The following is a 25,970-nucleotide window of genomic DNA, read 5'->3' as shown; positions in this document are numbered from 1 at the left end:
TTTATTTTCCTCCCATGCTCCCACCAGTACAATTATTTTAATACTTTTTGAAGACTTGTAAGGTCACTATCAATTAAGAAAATAAAAAGTGACTATATCTATTGGTAAGGAGGAGACATATACTTCATGTTTTACTGCCGTTTTCATTTTTTATTGTGTTTTTTTCTGATGTATTTAAGCATATGGTGACATGTTACTGTACCACCAGTCACTTCATGTTTGCTCCATTGATGTCCAACCAGCTCGGGGCTTCTGCTGGTCCACCGTGGCTGTAGGAAAGACATCTCTGAGCTGACGAGGAGGAGCCTGATCCCGCTGTTTGACTTCCAGTCGCTGCCTGGCCACCGCCTTCCTTCTACTCCCTCCCTCCCTCCCTCCCTCCCTCCCTCCCTCCCTCCCTCCTGACTCTCCTCCTCCTCCTCCTCCTCAGCCGCTCCTGCTGCAGCAGAGCCCGGTGTCTCCATGAAGAAAGCCCCCCTGCTCGGCACCTCCCCCGCCGTAATGGGCCGCCAGCTATTAACTGCGTTGATGTGTTGATATCGAGATATTTCAGTTATCAAATATGAATCATGCATTTGATATTTCTGGCCACTTTGCTCGTCAGCGTCCTCTCGCCTTGGCTTCATCCATCGCTAGCTTCATCCGGTACGTATTGCAAATAGCCTGCTGGCTTCTTTCTCTCCCCCCCCCCTTCCCATCACTTTCAGCTAACTAGGTGCACATTTCACTTTCTGTGTTTGGATGAAATAATGTCAGATCTTGTCTTGTAGGTGCATTTGTAACCAAAAACACACACACAGAGAGAGAGAGGGGGAATTACTGAATTGAATATGCGGCATCTTCAACGTGATGCTGCATGAGGGCAGACTACAGCATCTCAGCATCTTTTGTTTCAGCTAATAAAAAAAAAACAACACAGCTCTTTATTATGAGTGGTTGCCACATTTGAATTAACACTAACTTGGGCTGCTTTTCTGCTCAAATGTGTGATATTTTCTGCTTGCTGTCTGAGGCTGCTTGGATTTAATGCAGTGATCTGATGCAGTTTTCACTTTGGCACCAAGCAAATCAAAAGTAGTTTCTAGTCAAATGAAGCAGTTTCTGTTCTAAATCAGCACGTTTAGCTGTCAGTGTAGTGTGGCATGTAAGCAGTGAAGCCGAACTGTGTCGTGAAGAATTGCATTAAAGCTGCGGCCACTATGGCTCAGTGTTATCAATGTGTTTCATGAATAAAGGATGACAGCTGGCTCTATGTGTGTGTGTGTGTGTGTGTGTGTGTCTGTGCGTGTGCGGGTCGATCCTGCTTTTTTTCATATCTGTGCGGTGGAAATTCCCTGGCAGTTTCTCAAGGAGTAGAGGACAAGGTTGAGAGGGATGCAGTGGCAGTACTGCTGAAGCAACAGGCAACTGCAGCACCTGCCTCAGACAACATAACACACCATGCAGTAGAGCATGTGATCACCTACCCATCGCGGTTGATCTACTACCTGAACGAGGACTCGGAGAGCACCTACCATGACCTGAACACCCGGGCCAAGAACCAGCCCACAGAAGGCCAGGTAAGGAAGGGATGGATGAGGTAGATTGATGCTGGGATGTTGGGAAAAGTTAGCGAGATGTGTGGTGACGCCCCTATAATGGCTTGTGTTAAAGCTTAATATTAATCTGTTTCTTTAAGATCTGGAGTGATGCCAAAGCAGCCATGCTGAAAGAAGCCTTTTTTTCCAGTTTTCGCAGCGTACATTACCTTCTGCCTTTCATGCCACACATCTGTTATTTGTCCGCTGGGCTGCAGATGATGTTGAACATGGACTCTGGAGCTTTCTGGCTCTGTAGACGCCGCTATGATCTGATTAGTGACTGTTCTTTTTCCTCCCCTGCAGGCGATCCACCTCGCCCAAGCCAGTTTCCAGTTAGAGGCATTCGGCTCCAGATTTATTCTGGATCTGTCGCTGAACAAGTGAGTCCTCCTCATCTTATCTGACTGCAGTGATTCATTTTGGCTAATTTTATTGATTTCGTAGCTACATCTCAGACTCTGTGGCCATTAAAGGCTTTGATACCTGTGCAGTTAGCTTTACTCTTTGTGTTTGCTTTTAGTCAGATGCTGAGACAAGCCTTTGAAATGAATGATGTGTTTATTTGAAAAGCTGTATGAGGCGCATGTGTTAGTTTCTGCAAGCCCTCATTTTTTAAAATCTCTGCAACGGAGGTGGTGAGTGCAAAGTTGGCATGATTCGTACAGCCACATTGGCTACATTTATGGGAGACACATCAGGAGGAAAATAAGCTTGAATTTGCCTCATTTCTAACAGTATTTGCTGTCAAGGTCATGTTGACAGCAAAGAGCTGAAAAGTGCAGAAAATCAGTATCTTTAACCATGCTGAGATTGAAAAGTGGCTGACACACACTCTCTACAGACACTATATAAAAAACATTATGTAGCACTCTATATAGTATGTTTTTAAAACTGAAAATGAAAGTTGGGATGTATATTTTATTTCTTAAAGCAGAGCTACTTCTTTTACTAATTTTAAAGTAGACCTGATTAATAAGGTATGTCATGTAGAAAAAGTTAAACTACAGTAGAATTAAAAAAACTATTGGATTAATGGGAAAAAATGGTCATGATTGACTCATACAGAAGACTTAAGTGCACTGAGACATATTGATTGACAGATTTGGTGTTTTGATGATATGACACAAAGCAGAACCGTAAACTGCACAACTGATACATTTCATAGCTGAGACAAAGGTGAGAACCTTTGTGATTCCCATCAATAGTTGACTATAGGTTGTAAATTATATGTATTATATGTCAGATCTGTGACTAATGCAGCAGCAGTCGAAGATAACGTAATCAGGGAAACTGTAATTGAATAGGTCAGCATGCTGGATTCCAAGCACTAAGAGCAGTTTGAGTTCAGCTGACAAACAGCTGAACAACTTGAATGAAGGCTTCATAGGCCTGCATCAGAATGAGCCAGCAGACAGTTATTCTGTGGTCTTCCATCACTGTCCCATACAGACACTCAGTAATATTGATTTACTCCCTCCATAAAGTAGCCAGTCCACATGCATGATGGTGTAATGCACATGGCTACAATGACTTAAAATGCTTATTGGATTTCACGTCCCTTAATGGGATATAAAACTGGATTCTGTAATCTTATATTGTCGTCTGTTGTGGTGGGATATTCAGTCTGTGTCCGACTGACAATCGCAGATTATAGAGGAAGTGCTATAAGCTTAAGCTCCTGTGAATTAGCCCCTTTTACAGCTGTTCACACACAGTAATGAAGTGAATGATGCAAAGTGCTACTCTGGCTGCTCTTCCATCTTCGTAGCAGTTTGGGTATCATGTCAGCACCGGCGTAGAGGCTGACAAAGTGCACATTTCAGCAGCTATCTGGAGCGAATAGTATTTGTCTTGCCGTGCAAATGTGCAACTCTAGAAATCTGTTGAGCTTTATGTTGTTTGGAGATCATACACCGTATCAGGAAGGCCAGTGGGAGAGTCTTCTGCCTCGTTGTCTGCAGCGTGTTTGTCTTTCTTCGCTCTACATTTAGAATACTCTCTGAGGTTAAATGAAAGAATTGCATTTTCTCACACATCTTCAGTGCTCTCTGTGTAAATGTTTCGTCGCTTGTATCACATGTGTTTACATGTAGCATTTATTAAGTAGCAGAGTGATAACTTTCTGTCCTTCCCGGCTCACACAGCCTCACAGAAGACACAGAGCATCATGTCTGACAAATGTTACCTTGTACACTCTCACACCTAACAGAACAGAATACAACAGAAAATCTTCACAGCAGTGTAGCGGCTTGAAAGTGTGACCTTGCTTCCCAGCTGTTTGCTTGTAGGTTATCTGTGAGATGCCTTTTTTTTGTGTGAGAACAGGGGTTTGAATTCTGCTTAGTGTTGTAGCTGCGACAGTACTGATCTAAATATAGATAGGTCTGCAACCTGCCAATGGTTGCCACTTTATCTGCTCACCTCTTACTGCACCTGGGTTTGCGAGCCACCGAAACGATGATTTAAGCAACTTAATGTGAGTCTCGCGTTTAGGAGACGTAAGTTTAGCATCAATGGAGCTGAATCTTAAAAAAGGACTGTGGTGCATTTCTTACCCTGCTGTGTTTCTGTGAATACTTTGGTGACCTTTCGTCAATGCATCCTCATTTATTAAAAGCAAATTGCATGAGCAGCGTGACAGCGTCGTGCTGGCACCGGATTTTAGAGCTGCATTTGATCTGGTGCCAAGTGTGAGAACCTCCTGCAGTTTTTTCTTAGTCTCCCTCTCTGCCTCACCTCTTTCTTGCTTTTCTCTGCCGTTGCTGCTTCTCCTGCTGCATTGTGGCACCTACGGAGAGAGACTTCGGGGCAGGACTTTCCTCCTCGTGGTCTCACAGTCGTAGCTCTCACGGACATTTAAACAAACCTTTGAGATGCTCATGTTCCAGCGCTTTGCCCCCTCCACACTCTGCAATGCCGCTGACCACCTACGCACACACACACACTCATACAAACACCAGTACACTCCGGTGTAGCCCACTCTTCTCGCCTCGCCTCATCTGTCAAGCTATAAATAGCCCCTCACTCAGGAATCTCTCAGTGATGCTGCTCATGCCTCGACTCTCCTCTCATAATGGTGCACTTCCTGCTCACATGCTGCTGAGCATCACTCAAAAATGTCACACTGCCGGTGTCACAAGACAGATTCATCACTTCCATCCCCCTCCTTTTTTTCTTTTTTTTTTTTCCCCTCCACGCTGTGACACGGCTACATGTCCACAGAGAGAGAGAGGATGTTTTTGATTTGCAAGGTTACTCAGAAAAAAGCGCCATTGTGGCAGAAATTGCAGTCTCTTGAAGTCAGCTAACAGATTGAGTATGTGTAATGGTGAGGGACGCTGACTCAGACAGCAGGAACCGCCGGGACGACTGTTGTGTTCAAGGTGAAGCCGAGGGCTGACAATCATTTATCACATTAGGCCTCATTGGCAGCTTTCAGAAGGGGTAACTTGTTCCTGTTCCTGTTGTCTGTGCTGTTTCTCAATCACTGGTGTCATTTTGGTAAATATGAGGAAGAAACTTGTGAAAAAATGTACATTCAGATGCTTGTTTTAGATTTTCTAATTTAACTTTGCATAATGAGTGAGAGCTTTTATCACAGTGCTGTTTGTTTACATGTTGTGGAGAGATTTTTCTTCTTCTTTTTTTTAATTTTTTTTTTTACCAAATCCAGGTTTTGTTTGTGCAGCCTCTTGCAGGACTCGTTAATTATCCTCAGGAGTGCATGCATCATAATTTTTCCGGAGGGCAGGCAACATTTAACATCTCCACCGCACTTTGGAGAGGCAATGGGAGTGTTTGTGAAGCCTAATCCGGTCGCAGTGGTGATGAGTGTTCCTGTTTAAACGCCAGCCAAAGCACTACTCACCGCTCGTTTAAAACCACAGTATCTGAGTCAGAGAAAGCAAGAGTCAGACAGACAGACTAGCGGGCTCGTGAGTGTTTTTATTGTCACTGCTGCATCATATCCTTCCACCTTAACTAACTGCGGTCTTTGTTTCTCATCAGTGACTTGCTGTCTTCAGATTATGTTGAGATCCACTATGAAGGGGGAAAACCTGTTCTGTCAAAGGTAATGTTAGAATACAGATGATCTTTCTTATTGTCTTTCATACTTATTGTTGGTAAAATAAAAGAAGCAAATAGGCCTTATGGGAACAAAGTGGCTGTGAAACTAAAGATGCAAACAAATATCCATTTGGGAAATTAATCCAGATGGAGGCGATCTTTGCAGGATAAGGAAAAGAACAAAATGTACAGATATATAAAACAGAAGGAAAGTGGAGGTAGAGAGAGGGGGATCAGAGCTGGTTCCTGCTGCTGCTGCTGCTGAATCAGGCAGAGAGCTGGGCTGGGCATACTGTAGCTGAATCAGCAGGGTTTTGCTCCCCTGCAGCTCCTGCTGGAGCTCTGGTCACGTGACGAGGGAAAGAAATCACTCTGCAGTATCAGTGCAGGGTGGGATGGGTGAAGTGAGAGAGAGAGAGAGGGAGCAAGAAAGAGAAAGAAAGAGAGAGACGTGGGGTGTGGTGGTGATGGGGGAGGAAGGGGATTGTCCTCTGCTTACCCTGGATCTGACAGCTGAGTCACTACTAGTGCCAGGACCCACCATGCAATGTATTAACTTCCAGCATAGATGGAGACCCCCTGCAGGTTTGCACAGCAAATAAGCCAAACAGGCATCTGTGACACAAGCTGTTACATTTTTAGAACTACTAGAATATTCATGGTTATTAGGTAGACGCGGTTCACGTGCCTTACCAGTAGAGCTGCTTGCTGTGATGCTGCTTTGTAGCGCTGTGTCTTCTTCCCGCAGGGCGGTGAGCACTGTTACTACCACGGCCAGGTGAGAGGGAACGATAACTCCCATGTGGCCTTATCTACCTGCAACGGGTTGCAGTAAGTGAACAGCAGCGTTTGTGTGTAATCCTTGCTGTGTTCAGAATATCTGTGAATATACTCATCTCTGCTCCTTAGCGTCTATTGACTCAGTATCGACTGGCTTCTCTCCCTTTTCTTCTTCCTCTGCCTGGTAGCGGGATGTTTGATGATGGAGTCCATGTGTATCTAATTGAGCCCTTACAACAGACCCATTCAATTGTAAGTTATTCCTGTCACAGAGAACCAAACTATATCTCACACAAATATCCTCTGACACTTCTGAAACACATGCACAACTCTCTTCTTTTCCTGCTTTTATGTCTTCAGTTGAGAATGTCCTGATTTCTCCAAGGATACTCCTGGTTTTAAAGGAAGGACATGAGATAATAAAGCATGTCCGGCCAAAAGAATTCGAGCTTGTAATTAAATATAGCAGCTTATATTGTAATATTCTAGTTCTATTATTCTGACATTGTTTAAATGCATGGAATTTATGATTTGATATGCTGCTGTAGTAAAACAAATAGCATCTTTGCTGTATATTAGTCATCATAAATCCAGGTGTTACCCCTCCGAACCCTGAGCTGCTCCTGTCACATTTATTCTCACTGTGGGCGCATTTTCTTTGTAATGTAAAGTCTTGCACCTCTATGAAAACAGCTCAATCATGGCTGGAAGTACAGAGAGCTTTAAAATGTCTTTTGTGTAGTGTAACAAAGTTACGGTGCCATAAAGCATAAAAAAGAAAACACCAAAGTTGAATTTCTTTAATTATTTAGTTTAGAAAAATGGAAAACCCTGAATTCAATACACGCAGTGCTGGAAAAAACATGGGGAGTTCACATGCTATAGATGTTTTACGGTCTGGATGTTTCATTTGCTTCCATACTTTTTTCCAATCTGCTCTGTAGAAAAACAGTTCAGCCTAGTTTAGCCAAAAAGTCCCTGAATTTTTGCTGCATCCGTCAGTCAATCCTGAGTCACTAATGGTTTTACAGCAGCATTTTGTGGTTTTTACATGTTCGAGAGCAAATGCTTTATTTTTGCCAAATATTTAAAATAAGACATGTAGAATAAGTGATTTGGATTATTTGATTTGATTAAGTATGCCAACCACACATTATGTCACAGATGAGGAGTTCAAGGACTGTCAGAAAATTAAAAATCTGACATTCTGCCTTTATAATTTCTGTCTCTGAAACATGTAATTGCTTTTTTTTTTTTTTTTAACAAAAACATGCTTTTCAAACTCAAATTTTGAGTTTCAGAGCATTACTAGTGGGTCTGAGTAGTTGAATTCAATTTCATGATATTGATTAGATTCTTTTCAGATTGTGGTTTGCATGAAGATGTAGTAAAGTTTCAATTTGTGCATAAAAACACCAGCCTGGAAAGTCCCAAAATACTACAAAAAAGGTTTTATGCTTGGGAGAAGCAGAAAACTTGATGCTAATAAAGGTTGCATGCGAGTTAGTGCAATGAAACAAGCATAGTGAATAAATGATGGTGTACAGAAATCATGTGATGTAAATGTGTCTCAGGCTTCTGCTGTTCCAGAATTCTTCCAGAAGCACACAGCCGGTTGTTCAGCACCTCCCGAATTTGTTCTGCGTTATCAAGCTTTCCATCATGTAAACAGATTCATAGTCTTAGTTTTACTTTACGTTTTGACTGGTGCTCTTTCATCTATGCCATCTCATTCTGCAGTGGCGGAATATTATGATCCGCTGCTGCAAAGTTTTAATATTTACATAACAGCAGTAGATAGAAATGCACATGCATTCACTATTTTTTTCTGCCAACTGTCTGATGATTGGGGTTCAGATTCGTGACACATTTGGCCCAGTTCCTCATAAGTCTTTTTTCACTTGTCTGCCTCGCCCCTGCAGGATACAGCTGCAAGGCCTCACAAACTCAGAAGAACAGCCTCCCTTCCCTGGAACAATGATTCAGAGGAACAGGGTGAGTTCCATCACTGTCATCAGTCTTTCAAAACAACCTTCTCCATCACTTTCCTGCCTCTGACGGCTGCCACACCTCTCCTGACATTATCTTCCCTCCACATATTCAGCATGAAGCACGCACATATGGCCACGAGTGGTTACAGTAAAATTGCTATGGCTTTTGCAACGGAAAGTAAAAACACGTGAGAAATTATGGACCAAATGCTTCTTAGTTACATCCACAAAGCATGAAAGATTGCGTTTCTTCCACTTCTGCCATGGTGACAAATCTCATGTCTCTTTTCTGGCGTGCTTCAAGTGGAATTTAGGGAGACAGTTTTAGAAGGAAAATCGCATGCAAGACCCATTCCTGTTACTTGACCTTGTAAAATAAAAAGCCTTTGCAGTTGTAAATACTTAATAAGTGCATTCAAGTGTCACTGTTTCTTTGTGGTGTGTGTGTGTGTGTGTTTGCAGAGGAGGAGGAGGAGCAGCTCTTCTCAGAGCTGGATGAATTATCCTGGCTGAAGCGCAGGAAAAAGCGAGCAGTAAGTCTCTGATTTCACTCCTTTTTTAAAGTAATGCATCAACTTAGTGCACCCACCCTGATTCATTATATAATGAGCTTACAATAATAACTTTACAGCAGTGTGCATGGTCAGACGTGTGGTGATACAAGGACTCCAAATTATACCTTGTCATTGGTGTTGTGTTTTGCAGATGCCTCGCAATGTATTTGAGGAGATGAAATATTTGGAAGTCATGATAGTCAGTGACCACAATATGGTATGTGATTTCAGAAACAACTTAAAGGCCTGCTTTGACGTCTTTCATCATTTCACACTGACTATGGCTGTTAGTTTCTCATATAGCCTACATAGAAACAGCTCATTAATATTTTAGACCTAGTCTGCTTCTTTCCCACCAGAGGGAGCAGTGTTACTGAATGTAGCACACTTTGCATCATACATGTGTGCATCATCAAATCACTGCAGCTTATTATCTTCTCTTGGTTTTTTCTCTCTTTCTGTCCGCAGTATAAACGACACAAGAACAGCAGCACACGAGGAATTTTGCCACAGTCAGTAGTGAATCTTGTGGATGGTGTGAGTAAGCTTTTAGTTTTACCCTTTGAGAAATGTGTAATGTCTGCTTCGCTGTTAGAATTTATATCCCAACATTAATCTTTTTTTAATGGATTTTCCTTCACTGACATGTCCTCCTTAGTGAAAATACAGTAAATTTGGTGCTCCCTCGAATTTCCTCTTGTGCCTTTAGGTCACCTAGCCTGTAACATTAATTCCACCTCTATATTATGGATTAGTCCCCAGATATTTGACTTTTCCTCTCACACACGGCAGGACTAGATTCGACTTTGTCCCAGTGACGGACTGCTTATAATTCAAGATTCAAGGGTCAGTGTACATTTACTGTCGCACAAGGGGGTATATGTTCTTCAGAGAATAAGCAGAATAAAAAGGCATAAAAAACCATTCAAGAGCAAGCAATCATATTTTATTTGCAAGTACCTTGTAAAACTAAATGGCATTCCCATGTCAGCCTCAGCTGTTCTTACTGCTAATACTCATAATGTTTAAACTAAAGGTTTGGGAGAACGTAGGCAAACATTACATTCTCGAACAATCAGCATGTTAAGCTTCAGTGCAACAACAACTATGGCAAAGGTGCGCACATCGCATTGTTTCTTTCAGTTTGTATGAACACGGCTTCAAGACAGATGTAGATATAGACTATATCCATGTTGGCTCGTTTCGTCTCTTAACGGCCCCCTTTTATTCTCCCTGTCCATTCCCAATGTGCTACATCGCCCGTTCTGTCCTCCTCGGCACTTCAGATTGAAATTTACACCCTGTTCTGTTCTGTCTGTCTCTCTCTGCTCTGTCTTTCGTTGCGCTTCCCTTCGCTGCGTGCTTCAATGGCAGATCTTCAAAGACGCAGCTACATACGCGTGTGGTGCTCGTTGCTGTGGAGATCTGGACGGACAAGGATCACATCCCATAAGTGTGAGGGCCGCTGGAAATGCTGGCGAGATTTTGCCAAGTACAGGCAGCAAGCATCAAGCACCACGCCGATTCTGTGCAGCTCCTCTCGAAGTTCGTTTTCAATCAGACTAAACTTTTAGTGCAGCTTTAATGCAGCGTTTAGGTATTAATTTGAATCTCCTGCAGTTTTATGAATTTCCTCTCATGATTTAAATGTCTTAAAGCTCGTAGGGGAAAACATTCTCTGGGATAGTCCCCATTGCATTTGTTTGCAAGCAGTATAATAATAATTGTAAAAGTGCTTGCTGTGGCCATTTCTAGCTTTTTTTGGCTCTATACAGAATCTTTGTCTGCCAATGCTTTGAAAATCACCCACAGAGGAGAATCATGTTTGGAGAGCAAATTGGAAATTGTTGCGTACTGTGAAAGAGTTGTGGCCCTTACTTACCAGAAGTGTCAGTTACTACTTTCTTAGAACAAAGAATTGGTACCTCTCAAATACTATTTTAATGCCCAGTCTATGTTTAAATACCAGTCGCCTCCTAGAAGAAAGAAATCCACTTAGGGCAGTTGTTGTGCTTCATTCTTGCTTAATGCATTCTTGTTGTTATTGTATTTTTTTATGGAGTAACTGAACTCCATATTGTCTGCAGTACATCTGATTCTGACCACTAAACGTCTGAAGATTGCAACAAAGTTCACTAAGAGCTTAGTTGGACATCATTTCTCTGCAACTTTCTGTGCTCATTTTATACTCTTTGTAAGTTCATGGTGCTCTTAGTCGGATGTGACTTACAGCTGAAACTATTCTGTGTCCTCAGAAGCAAATACTCACATAAAGTGTTTGTTTCAGGTCACTCTTTGACTGACCTAATCCTCTGTGATGTTTCTGCCGTCCCTGTGTTGTTCACGCCTTCCTCTTTGACCTTCATCATTCTTGTAGAAATGTGACCTTCCACTACCGCAGAAGCAGCACCGCATATTTTGGAGGCATGTGTTCAGCGAGCCGTGGAGTCGGGGTCAATGAGGTGAGATTTGCTGTCAGACATCCAGCATCACTGTGTGCGTGCATCTCAGGCTGCAGGTGAATAATCTCTGCTCTGTGTCGTGCCCACAGTACGGCACCACCTGGTCCATGGTGGGGTCTCTAGCCCCAGACCTAGGCACAGAACCTGGGCATCCAGTGGGACCCAGCATCCAAGAGAAGTATACATGCAGCATATTTCATTAAGTCACAGCTAGAATGAGTGAGGAAGATGAATGAGGGCTGAACTCACAGGGTTCATGACAACTTAAATTACATCAGTATTAGTTTTCTTGTCGACCCTGTGATCGCTCATCTCAGTTATTTCTCCTCTCTGTCCTCACCGACCCAACAGTGGAATAAAAAACCACGCTGAAGTCAGGATGACCTTTCAGATGATGCCTCAGTCCTAAAAAACACTAAGACACAGCTGTAAGCCCTTTGCTGCAGCATTGAACATACTTTTAGTTGTTTCTGAAGGAGATGCGCTTTGGATGACATCTAGCTCTGTTCCTATGAATTCTAAATGCACTTAGTGTAACTTGTTTAGCACATTTCCTGCTAAGTCAATATTATTGGTCATTCTTGGGGTAATTGCAGAGATTTTGAGATATCTGGCTCTTTCTGTGGGCCATTTGAAAAGAAAGTTATATAAAAAACATGTCCACAAAACAGCTTGTGGTGTGACCGGAAACGTGGAAAAGTAACTGAGTTATTTATATGTAAGTACGGTACTTAAGAACAAATTTGAGATGCTTGTAATTTAGTTGATATATAATTAGTTGTTCTGTTACCTAAAAAGCAAATTTTGCTTTTTAAACTCCACTAAATTATCTAAATACTTCAGTTTGTTGTGTGCAAATTTCACACAGAAAGCCCAGATTCAAATGAATAACATTATTAACCAATTGGGCTTTATTGGTTCCCAGAGAAGAATTAACAATCTGCCCAACAGTATGTAACCTAATATATAGAGCATATAGAGATGAATTAAAATCAGCTCCACGTTTGCCTGTTGCGACATCAAAGCGATGAACACATGAATGCATCAAGGAAAGATTTAAATAAAAGATCAGAGCAGGTTTTTCACCACTGCTGCTTAATCTGAGACATTGTTGTTTAAATGAAATGTTTCTTTAGAATTCTAACAACACAAGAAACTCTGCATGCCCTCCACAATGCTGACACAATGGCAGATATTCTGAACTAAAATAACTGACATGACTGGATACTTAAAGTTTAAATAGGATTTAAAAAATTGTGTTTTAATTTCACATTTCTGAGTATTTATTTAAACAAAACACACTATTATAATACTTGATGGACTGAATTTAAGTTTGTATATTTTGATATAAATTTAGTTTTATAAAGTGCAGTTTACATTTTAGGTCTGGATATTGACATATCTTTCGGCATTAAATAATATGAAACAAACAAAAAATCTGTATTTATTAGAGCAAGAAGCTGTCAAAACAGAACAAAATCTAATTTTTAATCAAGTCTAAGCTTAACATTGTTGTATTTCATCGGAATCGCTTCTATCTACAATCCACATATTTTCTCTTTCCATATTCTACAACAAACAATCATTGTGCACTTCTAGCACAACAGAAAAAACGATTTTTGACTAAGCTGTGACCAGTAGTCCCATGATGAAAAATCTGCAGCTTTTTGGCTCAACTGCAGATTATTTTTACACAAAGCAGATAGGTAAGTATGAAAGCAATGACAAAATACCATATCTACGTATGTAGACTCAGCAGTCAGAGGTGCAGCACTGAAAAGTGAGCCCATAGAGAGTAAAAATGTGACAGAAGCAACAACAAATAAATAAATCACGCTCTACAACTGCTTGGAGTCCACAAGGTTAAAATAGCAGAGGGTGCCTGCAAAACAAAAAGGTGTTTTTGATTGGATCAAACTGTCTCTTTAGATTCGGTGCCAGGAGTGACAGATGGAGAGATGAGCTCATTGTCTTTTGAAAAAAAAAAGTGGTCCAAAAGTAGACTGCGTCGTGTCCGTCTCAAATAGGGATTTGTGCCATCAGATTTGAGATCTCAGTGTTTAATGAGGCAAAGTCATCAAACAGCTGCCAGGCTAGAAATCGCAAGCCTGAAAAACTGTTAACCGTCAGCAGAATTCTTTCACGGTCCCAAACCGGCCGACAGTGAGCATGTCAGTGAAAAATAGAGAGGAGGAATTCTTCATTATTCAGCAGAACCTTTGGATATCAGGTGCCAAATGCACTAGTTAATGATGATTCTCATCATTTGAACATATTCCTTTGAAATGCTTCCTAAATCTTATTCAAATCCAAAATCTATTATCTCGCTGACTTTGTGCCTTCCTGCGGTTTTCCTGCTTTCTGTGTCTTGTGTTTTGCAGAGGAATGTGGTTGTGCTAGCCTGTGGTCTGGCTGCATAATGGAGGACACTGGGTAATGTCCTGAGACACACACACACACATACACAGAGAGAGCGAGAGAGAGAGAGAGAGAGAGATAGTGGGACAATAAAAGATTCTTGTTCATGTGCTCTCAGTAATGTAATAATCACCACTGTGGGAATGAGAGAATTGTTCAGTTTCCATTCATTAATACGTGTATTAATTCTGAATCCGTGCCTGGTTTCAGTCTGCTTTGTAAGCTTTGTAGTCTTCCAGATTTTCACCACTTATCCAGTCAGTAAAATATTATTCAAGTGAGTGAGTGACCCCAAGTAACTTGATCATCATCATTATTTATATTATATATCATTACTAAATAGTCTGTTTTCTCTGTTCACCTGCACTAACTCATCTTCTTGTTGACTGCTATGGCTATTTATTCGACTTCCTTAACATTTCACTGTGTCTGAGGCGTGTAGCGACAGATGCATTTACAATCTGAAAAAACAGAATTCTGCATATGAACATGCAAAATCTGTTGGGAAGATTTTGGCACTGGAATCTTTCCATTTTATGTCTGAACAAGCTTTGGTTACATGCAGGTAAATAGCCTATGTAGAGACCAAAAGAGGGCGAAATGCACTTTGCATATCATTGACTATCATCTGATGACAGATGAACTTTATCAGCTTTTTTTCAATTTATCTGCCTTCATTTGTAGATATGTGTCTCGAGGTTTGCCAGAATATAATCTGCACTTGTAACAGAAAGTCTACTGTTATCAGGGTATCTGCTAGCTACACTGGAAGTCCTGAAATATTGACTGTTGCCCAAAGAGGTCAAGTCATATTGTCACAGACAATTGCAGACTGGTTCTCAGATTGCAATACAAGGAGTGAAACATTTGTGTTTATTTTGATGTAAAAAAGATGTGTTGCGATTCAGCCGGTACTGAGATCAAAAGGCTGCCTGATGTATTAGTGATAGCTGGACAAGATAAGACAGAGAAGACCTCAATTTGACCCAAGTTGAATATAAACTCATCCATGTTTTGATCTTGTTCTTGTAAGTTGCTCCCAGGGTATATACTGGTTAAGACACACTGAAAATGCATCATATAATGGGAAAAGTGTTTAATATACAAAATAGCAGACAAGACGCATGTTTCTGTATCTGATCAAGGACTGTTAGGAGATATTTTTTCACTTCTGAACTGAAAGCGGGATTGCGAGTGTGTGAACACAAATTCAGTCTTACAGTTACAGTCAGTGCTGTCCCGTCAGTACAGTCTGGAACTTCAACATATAATTGAAATAAATAAACATCCATTATTCAGGCTCTTGCCAAACAAGTTCACAGAGTGCTGATTTAGCCTGTCAGCGGCAGGTAAATCTGTCTTTTGCAGTATATGGGAGTTTCCAATGGGGTTTCAGCGGCGACATTCCCACGCTGGCCTTGCACATCAACCAGCAATGACTGGTTTGTTAGAGCAGAGAAGGGGAGTCACCGTAGCAAAGGAGACGGAGTAGGTTACAGCATCTTTAAGTATAGTGGAGGGCAAGGCAGACAACCCTAGGACGCATCCAAGAAAAGTTTGGATGCTCCAGACAATAAGCAGACTTCACTGAGAGGAAGGATTACAGTTTTTGAAAGAAAACAATCTATGGAAAAGACAGAAGTTGTAAACACACATCATTGGTGTTTGTGAAATTACTCTCATTGCCAGAAGGGGGAGACAAAAGCTCCACACAAGTTTAAAAGATAAAAGCATATTTCTGTATTTTTTCTTCTTGTCAACAAATAAGACCAAAACAACTATTGTCTGTGTATCCAGAGCTTTATTTAGGTCATTTTTGTGTCATATATAGCTTCACTGTTTCCAAATACTTGAACTTAAAGAATATAAGCACCATGAATGCTGCTTATCACAATATTTGACTTTTATTACTCATGAAACATCTCTCCGTTTTTCTTTCCCTTTGCAGAGTCCAACACTCACAGAGATTCTCCAAATGCAGCATCACAGACTACAAGGAGTTCCTCCTTAAAGGTGGAGGCTCATGTCTGTTTAACAGACCAACCAAGGTTAGTTTTACCTCCCTCTTTACATGCCGCGACTGCTATTAAAAAAAAAAAAATCACACTTACTCGCCTAATGTCGGCTCATCCTCTCTTGGCAGTTGTTTGAGGTAGGAGAATGCGGAAACGGATTTGTAGAAGTGGGAGAGGAGTGTGACTGCGGAGGGAGAGCGGTAAGTTTGTTCTTCCATCAGTACGTGTCATAAAATGGGAGTTTGAACCCAAGCAGCAGGTGTAGGCAGGAGGGTGGAATTAAATATGATTTTATTAAAAGAAACCAGAATATTAAATGAACAGAAACACTGAGTGAGGGAAGCCGGAGGGAAACAATGGAGAAGGAAAACTAAACTAACTAACAGAGGGCGGACCAGTAGGCCGAGACAAACTGAATCAAAACTGAACTAAGTAGCGGGAAAATAACTCACATAAAGTCCAGAGTCGGGTGGGAAAAGGAGCAGAGCAGACTGAGACACAGGAGGGGGTGAGAGGCAGGCAGGGAAACAGACAGAGTTGTCCAAGGGAGGGGCAGAGTCCAGGAAACGACGATGAACAGAGTGCAGGATTCCAATGGAGCGCGCTATGGCATGAACAGAGGAGCGTGGATGAGTCAATGAACCAGCAGCGTGTTGTGCAGAGAAGCCAGCTTAAATGCTGCAGTGATTGAACATGGAGCTCAGCTGTGCTTCCTTGGCTGAGCTTCTCCTCAGCTGAGCTCAATTAGCTGGATCGGGGGCTGGCACAGGAGGAGTGTGACAGTACGTCACGTCTGTTTGTCATCAGCTATTTGTACAGACAGGTGAAAGTCATCTTTTTCTTCAGGACTGCACCAAGGAATGCTGCAAGAAGTGTTCCCTCGCCAACGGTGCCCACTGCAGTGACGGACCGTGCTGCAACACCACATGTCTGGTATGAGTGTGGTGTTTTCTTGAAGTTCTACAGCACAAACGATCCAATTGTAAAACTCTTCACTCATACTTGTGTCTTGTCTCCTTTTCTTGCCAGTTCTATCCACGAGGTTACAGTTGTCGCTATGCTGTGAACGACTGTGATATCTCAGAAACCTGCTCTGGAGACTCTGGACAGGTCTCATGTCGCACTGTTCATTTGTTTCCATTTCAATGTTCAGGATAAAGTGGATGATTAAGGAGATGCTTTGTGTTTGTAATTTCACAGTGCCCACCCAACCTTCATAAACAAGATGGTTACCTCTGCCAGGTAAACCAGGTATGAGATGAACACTTCTATTTAATCCGAACAGGAGCAGTCGTGCACCAGAGGGGGAGCAAACTGAGAATGTTCTTTTTTTTTTCCATATTTATCTGAAGGGACGCTGCTACAACGGGGAGTGCAAGACCAGAGAGAACCAGTGTAAATACATCTGGGGGTCAAGTAAGATTAGTACTCCTTTTAAATCTGATCTTGTCAGATACATCATAAAGAGCAGGATGTTTCTTGTCAGTGACTGTGCAGCTCATCCCTCCTCTGTTTTATTTCAGAGGCTGGAGGTTCAGAAAAGTTCTGCTATGAGAAGCTGAACACAGAGGGCACAGAGAAGGGAAACTGTGGGAAGGATGGAGACAAATGGGTCCAGTGTAGCAAACAGTGAGTTACAAATGAAGATATTGCAGGAAATTAAATCAACATTTCCTCTGTGCATGCGAGGATGAGAGTACTTTCTTATTCTACACAGAATCTGGTGTTAAAGGGATCAGTATGCTTCAAATGTAGTGCACGTTGAACTGTCAAACAGTGTCTGAAATTATCTCCTCCTACACCTTTATAGCATCAGAACTGGGTCAGCTGTGTCTGACTTTTCCCAAACTGATGCATTTATTTCCAGTTGTGCAGAGGTGCATTTTTTGAACTTTTTCTCTCAGGTTCTCAGAGTGTAGAAGCTTGATGAAAACTGTAAGGACTAATTTGTTTCTAGGGTTACCTCAGCCTCTTGTCCTGATACAAGGATGGTCAGTTCCAGGTTATTTTGCAGCCTCCCAACAGAGGGCAACAGAGAACACTTCTCTCAAAGGAAGAATGTCTTGAAAAGTTGTGATTGTGTTTTACAAGCTATCATTTGTTCTTTTTTGTTCAAGGGAAATATTCTCACTTAGCACATGTGCTAAAATAGCTCTTTTATCCTGGTTTCCCTGAGTTTTGTATTTCCTTTCGTTCATGTGCATAAAATCTCTGTGCCACTGTTGTATTCAAGTCTTCAAAATGTAATTATGACACAAAAATACATTTCTTGGGCTCTGGGAGGCTGAAAAAACGCTAAACTTTTATGTGTTAAAGTCATTATGACAATATAAGTATTAATTTACTTTGGTGCCTTCTCCAAAAACTGCCCCCGCCTTTAATTTGTAAGGTTATTGCTGCCTACATTTGCATGATGTTGGGATCAAGCTAGACAGAAATCTAACCAGTATTTATAGTGCAGTGCAGATTTAACTCAAATAAAACAATAAGAGGAGGTGACAGCTTGCAATGAACTTTCTGTTAATTTGTCGTTTTTGTTTCTTTTCTTCTGGGGTTCACTTTTTCTCTTGTTTTGCCCTTATTTTTGCTAATAATTTTTTTTTAATCCACTCTGTTTATCAACCTGCTTCTTCAACAAGTAGCAAAGTACATTATCTGCTCCTTCTACGGGATGGCAGTGCGTCACTGATAATCGCTGAGGTAGACCTGAAAAGTCCAAATGTGGGTGGAAGAGTGGTGTCTGCACACATTTCTTTATCTTTTACAGCGACGTGTTCTGTGGTTACCTCTTGTGCACCAATGTTGGACGTATCCCACGCATTGGAATGATGAAAGGAGAAGTTACCCCCACCTCCTTCAATCACCAAGGCAACGTGATACAGTGCACGTAAACAAATGTCCACTTTGTTACCACATTTGTTGAATGCTGAAGTTAAATTTTCTCAGATCTGATTCGCGTTCTCTCTCCTCCCCTCTCCTCCCTCCTTATTTCTCTCAGTGGTGCCCATGTCCTCTTGGATGATGACACTGATTTAGGCTACGTGGAGGACGGGACCCCCTGTGGGCCGTCAATGATGTGCCTTGACCACAAGTGTCTGCCCATCCAGTCACTCAACATGAGCACCTGCCCCAGCGGACCTAATGGACAGGTGTGCTCTGCCCATGGGGTGAGTCCCGCTGTATACCCACCGACAATTTACTCATTGGAGATCCACTTAGGACAGACTTCCTAGATAGATAAACGCGTTAAAAACCCTAAATTCAATAATAATCATAAACTGGACACACAGTGGGATCTAATTAGGGTTTGACTTGGATTTTCTGACCAAGAAATCTGGTGACTTTTGAAAATATCGCATAAAATAGTCAACAAAATCCACTTCATTTATGATGAAAAGATGTAGAATACAGCTGGTTTTTTTAGAAGTTAGGTCAGTGAATTTTTAGTCTCATCAAGGACTAAACACACTTCAGTTCAACATTTACAGTATCAGGATCAGCTCAGTCACTGAAAACCTCAGTTACAGTTCGTCCACGCAAAACACAGGGGAAACTATTGACTTGGTGGTGATTATGGTTTTATTGTCGTACAGTTTAACCACTTAAATGAAATGCAGACTTTATTAATCTGCAATTTTGTGAACGACAATGTAGATTTTGTGTCTGGTTTCTTTTAATTCTACAGAAATGTCTGTAAAATGGCAGATATTATCACTAAAATAACAACCAAACAATTATTTTAATTATTATGTCAATAATACTTAAAATACTAGATTATATTTGTTGCTATTTTTTGCAGAAAATGTGCTATATAATTCAATTCAATTCAATTCAATTTTATTTATATAGCGTCAATTACAGTCAACTCGTCTCAAGACGCTTTACAGAACCCAAATGCCTGACCCCCAGAGCAAGCCCAAAGGCGACAGTGGCAAGGAAAAACACCCTTTTAACAGGGAAGAAACCTCGAGCAGAACCCGGCTCTATATAGGGGGGACCCATCTGCCTGCTGGCCGGGCGGGTTGAGAAGGACAGAAGAGGGCAAAGGGGAGGGATGGGAGAAGAGGGAGGGGTGGGAAAGCAAGGAAAACACAACACACATTTGGATACATGCATGACAGCTATGTAATATATAATGAGTACAGTATTTTTTTTCTTCAAATTATCTATGATGAAATGTGTAGATCGTTTGGAATGATTGTTTGATGTTAGAAATTTTTATGTGAATATATCAAACACATCAAACACAAGTACTTTGGAATCGGTAATGGCCTGTACTTTATCTGTCTTCCAAAATGGCATAATCATTATCATAATATATCGTGTTTTCTTTACTATGTCTTAACACTGCATTGAAGGTGTTGAAATAGTGTTTAAATATTTTCGTCCAGTTTGATGGAAATAAGTAAGAAAAATCTGTAAAATAACAGAAGAACACATATGATGGAAATGTCAGTATATTTATTATTTTTCCACATGATATAGAATATTAGGACATTCTGTCATTCTCTTTTTATTTACTCCATTATGTTTCTCTGGCTCCTGCCATTGTTGTGTAATGCAACCAGATTAAGTTCTGCTTGAACTGCTGCTGGCAGACCTGTCCAAATATGCTATAAAGTGTAGAACTGAACTAAAAAATCACCTTCTATAAATACCCAGAGTAAAGATAGCTGCTGGGAACAAACCCCTTGGGTATAGCGCTAAAAAATACACCTGATGTGTCAGCGCCTTTATTTAGGACTTCTGCATTCCCGTCACTGCCTCATCTGTTCCTGTCTGCTCTGTACAGGTGTGCAACAACGACGCCACATGCACCTGTGACACCACCTGGGCGGGGACAGACTGTAGCATGGCTGACCCGCCTAAAGAGCCTGACGACCATATAGATGAAGTACCCAAGGGTCGGTTTCCTCTTTTTCAACCTCTGCCATCTACAGAAATGAATAACACTCAAATGTAGATGCACTCATGTAGATTCACATTGATAATATATATAGATATAGTGTTTATATTGTTCTGCAATATTTCAGTGTCATTCTCAGTCTACACAGATTCCTGCAACTTGAGTTTCACAGTGGTCGTAAAGATTTCCAATGTAGAAATGCAGTTGGAAAGAGAATATAAAAGCAGTGTTATATCTGTTTACTTTGATCACAGTTGAGCTGCACAGCTGATGCTTTGACCATGGGGGACGGGGAGGTGCTTAAAGGGGGCGGGAAGCATCCGTGTCACTTCATCCATGACTCTGAAGCAGAAGCCTGCTCTTTGTTTTTGACAGGGTGGTAATAATGCTCCTTTTCCTTCTGCACAGTGAGCGTGGCCACTAACAGGCTGATAGGGGCAGTAGCAGGGACCATTCTGGCCCTGGGGGTGATTTTTGGAGGCACAGGGTGGGGAATAGAGTAAGCATCTTTAACCCTTTCACAGCTCTTCCTCTCATAGTGGTGCCTCAGTGTGCGGGCGGTCTCGTGAGCCGGCCTGAGCCCGTGTGTGCGTCCCGGTGGCTTTGTGTTTTCTTGTGTGTTGGTGATGACCATATAATTGTCATGTGATTGGATGTATTCAGTGTCGTGTGATTGATTGATGGATTTCCCTTCCTTCCTTCCTTCCTTCCTTCCCTTCCTCCCTCCTCCTCCTTCTTCCCGTTGTTCCCCATTACTACAAGCCTCTTTCTTCATCCTCCCTCTTCCTCCCTTTTCTTTCTCTTATTCTTAGTCGTTATGTGGTTGCTCCTGTGATCCTCTCCTTTCTGGGGCATGTGGGGCATTTAGATGAAAACAGTCCTGAGAAGTGTCCAGTTAGCGACCTGGCTTATCAGTCAGTGGTAGGCTGTGTGGTGACTGGGACCCCTAAAAACATTTTTTTTTTTTTTTACTGCTCATACCGCAGGTCACTTATACACATCACCTGTCAATCTCTGTTTAATTAAACCTCTACAGTGATGGATACCCAGGGTCTAGTCTTCTGCACAACCTTAACAGACAAACCACTGATAATCACTACCTCAGCTGACACCAGATACATGTAAATATTCCCAGGGCGTTTGCCTGATTACATCCACATCACTTCTACACACTAAAAGGGGGCTGGAAAGCATGCAAAATACATTCTCAGATCCAATCATTTTACTGTAATAGTATACTTATGGTATGTTTTCTGTTCCATGTGAAATCGTCATTGTATAGTTGCGTGTTATTGGTACAGTAAGTGAGTATAGAAACTCATGTCTTTTTCCCCATAACCCTTTACAGGTCCTAGTGCCACCAATCTAATAATAGGCTCCATCGCCGGAGCCATCCTTGTGGCTGCCATAGTGCTGGGGGGGACTGGATGGGGCTTTAAGTAAGCAACACGCCGCATGCCTCTCCTGCTGTAACTCTAGCATCCCTGCTGCTTCTAGACACCAGGGTTTGAGCTCCTGCTACAGAATATGGGCCCCGGGGTGGACGAAATGCTTGCAAAAATCCTCATGAGACACACACGAAGAGAAACACACGCTTAACATGTATCTGAAGTGCCGTCCTGGTTGCTTTATAGACGAGGATGTGGAGGATTTTCACACGTAGAAATGGGACTTGGAGAGACACTGGGGGTGTCTGTGCATCTGTAGCAAAACCTCAAACTGATTAGACGGGCAGAGCTCAATGCTTGACATGCATGTTCAGTGAAGGAGCCGATAACTCACAAAGCAGAGGGGACGGAATACTTTTACAGCTAAATGTTAAAAGTAAAACATTGTGTTTGCTTGTGTTAATAAAAACCCTATTCCCCTCTGAGACCCAAAGATAGATATAACATGTCTGAGTAGCGAGGAACAATAAATTATGTTAAAGAAGTCTACCGCTGATTAGCCTGCTGTCATGAGCAACAGGGGTGTTACACATTTTAATCTAAACAGACCTAAGGACTAATTGAGAAACACAATCCTGCAGCCACCGAAGCATGCCAGATAGCAAAGCATCATGGTTTTCACCGAAAAAAAAAAAAAAAAAAAAAGAAGCAAAGAAAATAGATCAAGAGACAAAATATTTCTGCATGTTGACTTGTTGATTTGGAGGAGGTCAGTTCATTGCACAAAGGCTGAGCCAAACCCAGAGTGATTTGGTCCAGGGGTTGTCGTGCTCTCATCACCTCCGTGATCTTTTTTCTCAATCCGTCACCCTTTGAGGCTGAGACTTTAAATGGAGTGGTGAGAGTGAAAGAGAGATAGAGAGAGAGAGAGAGAAGCCAGGACCTTTTTGTTGCCTGCAGCCTTTGTGCCATGGCTGGCCACACCCACCTGGATGGACAGGCTCCGCCCTAGAGCAGAGCAGGACTCTCGGACCCCGCCCACACCGGCTGCCATTGCTGCCTGCTTCACAGACCTGGTACAGACACGGCGCATTGCACTGCATGAACCACGCACAGCAATAGTGCCACCCTCTACTGGCCTACTATTGGAACAGGTGCATGACAGAGTGATAGAAGCCCCACAGCAAGCCACAGTACGGGGAGGTTATGCATCACTCCTGTTGTTGTAATCGTTGTTGTCCCACTGTTGTGGTAGTAGTTCTTGTTGCTGCTGCTGCTACTGTGGTCGTTGTTTTTGTGGTTGTCTCCTCTTTCCCTCCTCTATAGAGAATATTTTATGTTAGCTCTTTCCTCCCAGATGGTTATGTTTTGAGTGGAACTAATGTCTTTCCCATCAAAACTGGTAATAAGAGATGTCTTCTACACTTCACATTGTATACTGATGTTGCACGCACCAGCCAATCAGCACTTGTCTGCAAGAAGGCATCAGAGGAGATTTACAATCATGAAACTTCCAAATTAGATAATTTTGAAATGAGACCGGAAAAAAATGAGTTTTTGGCAGAAAAGTGGGTATATGTTCTCATTTAAGTCACATCCAGCTGCTGATTAGTGTAAGATGTTGTTATAAACAAAGTTTTGTGACTTTAAATACCTCTGAGTGTCTTTTTGCAGGAAAGACTGAATCAGCCAACGTGGACCGGCCTTTCCTCACTCCAGTATCTTCAGCCTTTTATCTTAAAGTCCTCAGAAAGTGCAAAGCTTTCATTTGGCACTCTTGAATGGGACACAAAAAAACCCAATTCATAGCATTATCTTATGGGCACAGCTGGAGAGATGAGTGTGGTTGCTTGTCCAGGTTGCTAGCTGTGTTGCAGACATGACTACTGCAGACTCTGACTCCTGTTTCCTGTCTCCTCATAAGAAATGTGAAGAAACGGCGATACGACCCCAACGCCACAGCCATTTAACCCAAGGAGAGATGGCAATCAGAGACGGACTCCTCCAAGGCTTCCTTAGTTGGCTACCTGACAGCTGGACTGCACTTAACTGCTGCTGATCTTTGGCATTAGATTTACTTGAAAAAGACATAGTGGACATTTTAACAAATTCCATCGTAGTGACATTATAAATGCAGCCTTCTCAACTCCACCTCACCCATGTAACAACTGACCCCTCCTTTCTCCCTATCTCCCCCACTCCCACCCTGATCTCTAGAGTGACAGAGCTCCTCTTCCATCCTTTAGTGCCAGTGCACAGGCGTTCAGGCGGAATCCACACCACTCTCTCACCTGGCATGATTATCCACACAAAGCGTGCTGCTTGCTGGCCTCCTGGCATGAAGAGCCTTCTTTACAGGGCTCTGCATGGCTACCAAAGCTATGAATATACCGCAAAAAAAAAAAAAAACATACAAAGAGAAAAAATATTTCCAGTGCAGGAGAAAGCCTCGTTAAAAACCAAACGTGGTTGAAGGCCTGTTAAAGCTCCTGTAGTTCACGTTTAGGTGCTGCAGAAGATTAAGGAGGCTGCATGTGAGGTCCCACAAGGGCGGTGCAGACCACATAGTGAATGCACACACACAAAACTACTGTACATAAATAAGGACTTCAGGTTTGGAATTGACAGCATATTTTACAAGGACATCAATTGCTTTTGTTTTTTGTTTTGTTTTTTAATCTCAGCATGTTGTATAGCGGGTGTTTTTGGCAATGTTATTGAAGAAAAATGACACTGGCTACTATGATTTGGGGCAAAAATAGTTTGAAGTGGACAAAGCAGCTGTGGTGTCGAGGAGAAGCTTGTCAGTTCTAGAGAGATTCAGACTGTGATCACGTTCGATTAACGTCACGAGATTCCTCCTCCCGACCCCCGAAGTATCCTCAACAGTGACTCAAAAGCCAAAGAACTAATCACCTGAACATATGGATGTTGTTGCACACAGAGCACTTTCCCCTCCTCTGTCTGCAGCCAGTGGTGCCTCTCGTACTGCTGAGGGCATGAAGTCTGTCCGTGCAGACGCTCACTTAACAGTCCTCATCAACACCCACTATACTGGCTTAGCCTTTTTGCTCTCATGAATTCTTAGTAGGAATCAAGTTCAGCTCTACTGGTAACGCTGCATGCAATCACTATAGTGGGCTTATAATTCTATATGGGAGTCCCCAAAATCCGCAAGAAAAATATGCTACAAAAGATAGGTGCATGTCAAACAACAAAAAAAAAAACAACATTTAACTTTTATTTACTATGCAAAGAGAGATATTGCACAAAAGTATGGGTAATAGTGATAACAATATAGACGTGGAATTCCAAGAAAAAAGACTCTGCTAATCAGCTAATCTTTTGTATTTGGCCACTCCCACCTCTCCTTTCATTTCGCTTCAACGTACTCAAACTGTGGATGGACAAATAACTACACAAAAGAACTGAATTACTATTTCCAGTGAAAAGCGAGAGAGCAACCTTTTACATTTGTGGAACCGAAAAAAAAATCATTTTTGTGTGTTTTTCATCCAATCTGATGTTTTTAGTCACACACATGCACACACACAGACACACACACACACACACACACACACACACACACACAGACACACACTGTATGGTGCCTGTACATATTGGGGCCTGGACAGTTTCCTTGTGCAGGGCTATCATTTCCAGTCCAGCTGATAGTTGGTGTGTTCCAGGTGCTGCCATAGCACTGGCATCGTTGTAATCCTCCATGTTACTCATCGTCTAGTGTTCCTCTCTCACTGCATCATGTACAGTTGGACCGATTAATAAACTACTGACAAATTTTATCTGA

General features: G+C 41.9%; 1 protein-coding gene across 1 annotated transcript; it reads left to right on the top strand.

The window, feature by feature from the left end:
- Positions 1–403: 403 nt before the first annotated feature.
- Positions 404–25,965, top strand: LOC110963125 (disintegrin and metalloproteinase domain-containing protein 23). Its single transcript, XM_051958535.1, is given in 27 exon segments — positions 404–645; positions 1,342–1,559; positions 1,884–1,960; positions 5,589–5,652; positions 6,397–6,479; positions 6,617–6,680; positions 8,351–8,423; positions 8,882–8,952; positions 9,125–9,190; positions 9,442–9,525; positions 10,364–10,515; positions 11,351–11,435; positions 11,525–11,569; positions 11,571–11,613; positions 13,817–13,868; positions 15,802–15,901; positions 15,997–16,068; positions 16,715–16,801; positions 16,898–16,978; positions 17,069–17,119; positions 17,221–17,284; positions 17,392–17,497; positions 18,636–18,755; positions 18,867–19,035; positions 20,661–20,772; positions 21,183–21,273; positions 24,087–25,965. Coding segments are annotated over 27 exon segments (2,352 nt in total). The 5' UTR covers positions 404–569; the 3' UTR covers positions 24,133–25,965.
- Positions 25,966–25,970: the final 5 nt, after the last annotated feature.

Source organism: Acanthochromis polyacanthus, chromosome 14, assembly GCF_021347895.1.
Source record: "Acanthochromis polyacanthus isolate Apoly-LR-REF ecotype Palm Island chromosome 14, KAUST_Apoly_ChrSc, whole genome shotgun sequence".
NCBI classification, from domain to species: domain Eukaryota; kingdom Metazoa; phylum Chordata; class Actinopteri; family Pomacentridae; genus Acanthochromis; species Acanthochromis polyacanthus.
Note: the sequence above shows the minus strand (reverse complement) of the source record. Positions and strands in the feature narration are given on the sequence as shown.